Source organism: Morone saxatilis, unplaced genomic scaffold, assembly GCF_004916995.1.
Source record: "Morone saxatilis isolate NCDOM2014 unplaced genomic scaffold, NCSU_SB_2.0 Contig24, whole genome shotgun sequence".
NCBI lineage: Eukaryota > Metazoa > Chordata > Actinopteri > Moronidae > Morone > Morone saxatilis.
In genome coordinates, this window is record NW_023339807.1 from 15,961,968 (window position 1) to 15,966,125 (window position 4,158).

Genomic DNA, 4,158 nt, shown 5'->3' on the forward strand with positions numbered 1-4,158 from the left:
TTTCTTGCTGAGAGTTAGACAAGAATATTGATACCACTCTCATATCTGTAGATTTAGCTGTCTCCACCTATTTCCATTCTTTGTGCTAAGCTAAGCTAACCAACTGCTGGCTGTAGCTTTATAATCAATTGTACAGATATGAGAGTGGTATCAATCTTCTCGTCTTATTTTTAAGACTGTGTGAACACCCCGACCTCCATACCCTAACCTTCTACCTCTTGACATACTGGACCCACCACTTCCTGCATTACTGCTCAACGGTGGTGCTGAGTCATCCCAAAAGCATGCACATACTGTAGACTTATAGACTCATTCATGAAAGAGTTACACCTCAGTAAACATATCACTCACGGTTTCTTAGTTTCTCTTCTTCCCCCTGGACAGACATACACGCTCTATAAAGGTTGGAGCAACAGATGTTATGAATATTTTAAGCTTTCACATCCTTGGGGTGGAGTTTATATATATTATCAAATTAAAGGAAAAACACTTGGAGAAGCATAATAAGTGCAAATTGTTCCGTTTTATCTTCCTATATTACTCTATAAAGAGGCTGAGCAGACCCTGATGACCTTGATTTTGGATCAAGATTGCAAGGAAGGAAACAGTGATGCTATCAACTCTGTGAGGCTGTGCTCAGGCTCAGCAGTGCTTTGAGCTAAATGCTAATGCTTATGTGTCACGTCATCTCAGTGTCCCTTGTATTTTGTTATACATGCTGTACGGGGAAAGTATGTCATAAATTGGAAGAAATAGGTGACAATTGTGACCCCGGGAGGAAACCAAAAATGCGAGAGTCTCCTGGGGAAATCTGGAGGGAAGGCAAATATGCACTTAAGTCACTCTAAATAACCTATCTGTACATGGAATTGCTGTTCATATGTGCCGATATTGATGATATATTTCGCTCCTTCTCACTATCCTTCTTTCCTGATTGTCTCTCCAGGGCGGCACATCTCCTGTCCAGGTACCGCCCTCGCTGTCCTATTATTGCCGTCACCAGAACCCCTCAGGTACAGTCTGCCTCTGTGTACCAGTTGTGCGTTTGTCTTCCCCGAACCACGACTTAATTGTTGATGACTCACACTTTTCAAAACTGAACAATGTGTGATATAGTCAGAATTTACTCTCACAGTCATTGTTGTTGTAAATAGTGACAGCGCTAAAGATGTCTCAGATTGGTCCCACTGACTGTATTTATGTGTGATATTTCACTGGAGTGTGTTTCTACAGAGCGTACAGTTATTTTAAAACGTGTTCAGAGCACAAAATGTGTCAAAACTGTTTTTAAAGTAGATCACGATTACCCTTGATTTTAAAGTCCTGTGGAGTTAATCCATATAAGATCCCCCTCCACATGCTATATGCTTCATATGGAGGTCAGAGGGGTCAGATTCAGAGAAGTACATCTGGACCTGGTGTGGACACATTCAGCTCAGTGGATGGCTGCTTCCATGGGGGGGTTGACCCTCTGACCCTGCTTATGACAACACACATCTCAGATCACAGGGGGGTCTGGAGAGGTTCAGTGAGAGCAATCTCTCTTTTTACAGGAGTGCCCTGTTGATATACAATTAATAAGTGTGATAAGAAGTAGTCGCATATTAAAATACAACAATAGTAAAAATAAATAAATAAAACAATAATGCAAATATATAAATAAATTAAAACATTCACATTAGAAATAAAACAAAAAATAATGGCTACAAGAGACAAATAAATGATAACAGAGACAAATAAATGATAACAGAGACAAAATTATCAACTCTAAGATTTGCATTCAATTGTTGGAAGCGTTTTTATTATATTGTTATATTTGCCCACTTTTGTCCACCTTAATCATATCCTTAGTGATATTTGTGGCTGGAGGCTTAATGTTTTCGGGTTGTCAGTCCGCCTCAAGGGAATTTCTTCCAACAGGATAAACTGATTAGATTTTAGTGGTGGTGTGGTCAAAGGTCAAAGCCACTGTGACCTCACAAAACACGTTTTAACTAAAGACATGACTTGACCCTGGATTGGCCCAATGGTCAAAGGTCTTTGTGACCTCAAATTAAGTTTTTAGCCATAATTTAAGACTGAAATGAGCAATTCTAGATTTCACACATGTTGACTCAGACGAAACGTAAACAATAACTTTCCTCAGTGCGTCTAATCCATTCTGCCTTTCACTCACTGACACAGTCTGAATTTAAAGCGTCATCAGAATCATGTGACTGCAGACAACATATTGAGCGCTAATGTTGATCAGTGAGTGAGTCAGTGAGTTTCACCTACAGCTCATAGAGACTTTGCCTCTAAAAATACCAGGAGAAAACAAAACCTATGTAACTAAACTCTATAAGAATTTAAATGTACACAGTTATCAAGTACATGTAGCTGTTTAGCCAGTACATCTATAATCCTTATATAATAATATAATATAATAATAATAATAATCATATAATCATAATAGTCCAAAAATGTATATTAACTGGATGTATCATCAATATAATGATATTTTTTCCAAAAAATATACTTGATACCTTTTTATTAAATTCCTTCACTACATATATTATATCAGTCTGGACAGACATGGATGCAAACTGCAACTTGACTGGGAGACATAAAACTGCAGGGCAAAGAAAAGTGTCCAAAATGTAAAGGATTATTCTTCTGGGGAGCATGAATGTGCATTTTAAATTACATGATGTGTATTTATTGTTTAGAAGTGGATGGTTTGGCTGCTGGTGGTGCTAGAGGAAAGGTCAGGGGCTCACCAAAAATATTGACATATTGAATATTGTCAGTGGATTTAAAGTAAGTCTGGCATTTTTAGATTTGTCAGTTAAATTGGCCTCAATGTGGCATTAGAACAATGTCCCAACCCGAGGGTCACAAGAAAACCTTATATACCTCTTATATAACGATATACCTCTGTTACACAAAATAGTTATATTTTTCTTTAAAATGTTCTCTCACTTTTTCTGTCTTTGTGAAATACTGGATACTTACACATCTATAAAACCCATTCAAATGAAACAATCTGAGATGAACAAATTTCACAAACAATCAGAAGAAGTACTCTTTACTGACGTAATTAGGTATTAAAACCACAGTATAGAAATACTTTGTTACAAGTGAAAGTCCTGCATTCAAAACTTTACTTACGTGAAAGTACAAAAGTAAAAACATGAATACATACATACCAAAAGTAGAGGTAATCATTATGCAGAATGACCCATTTCAGAATAACATTTTGTCTGTGTGCTCATTTAAGCGACTTTATGTTCTGCTTCTGAAATTCTGAAGTTTTAATTTTATCTATGATAAAACATAACCATTTATTTGTTGACTATAATTTGTATTAATAAGCAAAAAGTTCTTGAATAAATAAATGTAGTGGAGTAAAAAGTATAATATTTGCCTCTGAGATGTAGTGGAGTAAAAAGTATAAAGTACCTCAAACTTGTGCTGAAGTACACCTCTTAAAGTAAATCTACTTAGTTACTTTCCACCACAGCAAACAATTCATAGTTATTTAAAACCCTGAAGTCATCGCTGAGCAGCTTCTGTCTTCTCTGTCGTCTCCCTTAGGTGGCCCGTCAGTCTCAGCTGTTAAGAGGAGTGTTTCCTGTCCTCTTCTATCCTCTGCCTGCTCCCGTCTGGGCCGATGATGTAGACAACAGGGTCAACTTCGGCATGGATATAGGTCAGTGTGTGTGAGCTGTGTGTGTCTGTATGTATCCCTCCATTAGCCTGCTTATTTGTATGCTATGATACTGTCTTACTCACACACCCTCCTGTGTTTCTTTCCGTCCGCCTCCACAGGGAAAGCGAGAGGATTCTTCAAGTCGGGCGACATGGTGATTGTGGTGACAGGCTGGATCCCAGGGTCCGGTCACACTAACATTATGAGGGCAGTCAGTGTCCCCTGACAACCTGACCTTACTCGACTCTATATCTGACTGATGTGCAGCCTCTACGACGTAGAAATGTGATTGGAAAAACCTGAGAAACACCGCTTTAAATAAAAGAATAAACACTGTCACTAATAGAGTAATTGGCAGTATCATCATTGTTATCGAAACTTAAGGAAACACCTGCCACCAGAACTGCTCTGACAAATGCTGAATTTGTTTGTGTCTTGAAAGCGATGACTCCCTCCAAATAAAACTT

The 4,158-nt window shown here is 38.1% G+C and overlaps 1 protein-coding gene across 1 annotated transcript in view; it reads left to right on the forward strand.

Annotated features, from left to right (window-relative positions):
• LOC118335754 (pyruvate kinase PKM-like) overlaps positions 1 to 4,158 on the forward strand; it is a 19,154-nt gene extending 14,996 nt beyond the window's left edge. Inside the window, exons 11-13 of the mRNA XM_035672182.1 lie at positions 948 to 1,013; positions 3,577 to 3,691; positions 3,811 to 4,158. Of these exons, the coding sequence (XP_035528075.1) occupies positions 948 to 1,013; positions 3,577 to 3,691; positions 3,811 to 3,917 (288 nt within the window). The 3' untranslated portion in view covers positions 3,918 to 4,158. The remainder of the gene's footprint in view (positions 1 to 947; positions 1,014 to 3,576; positions 3,692 to 3,810) is intronic.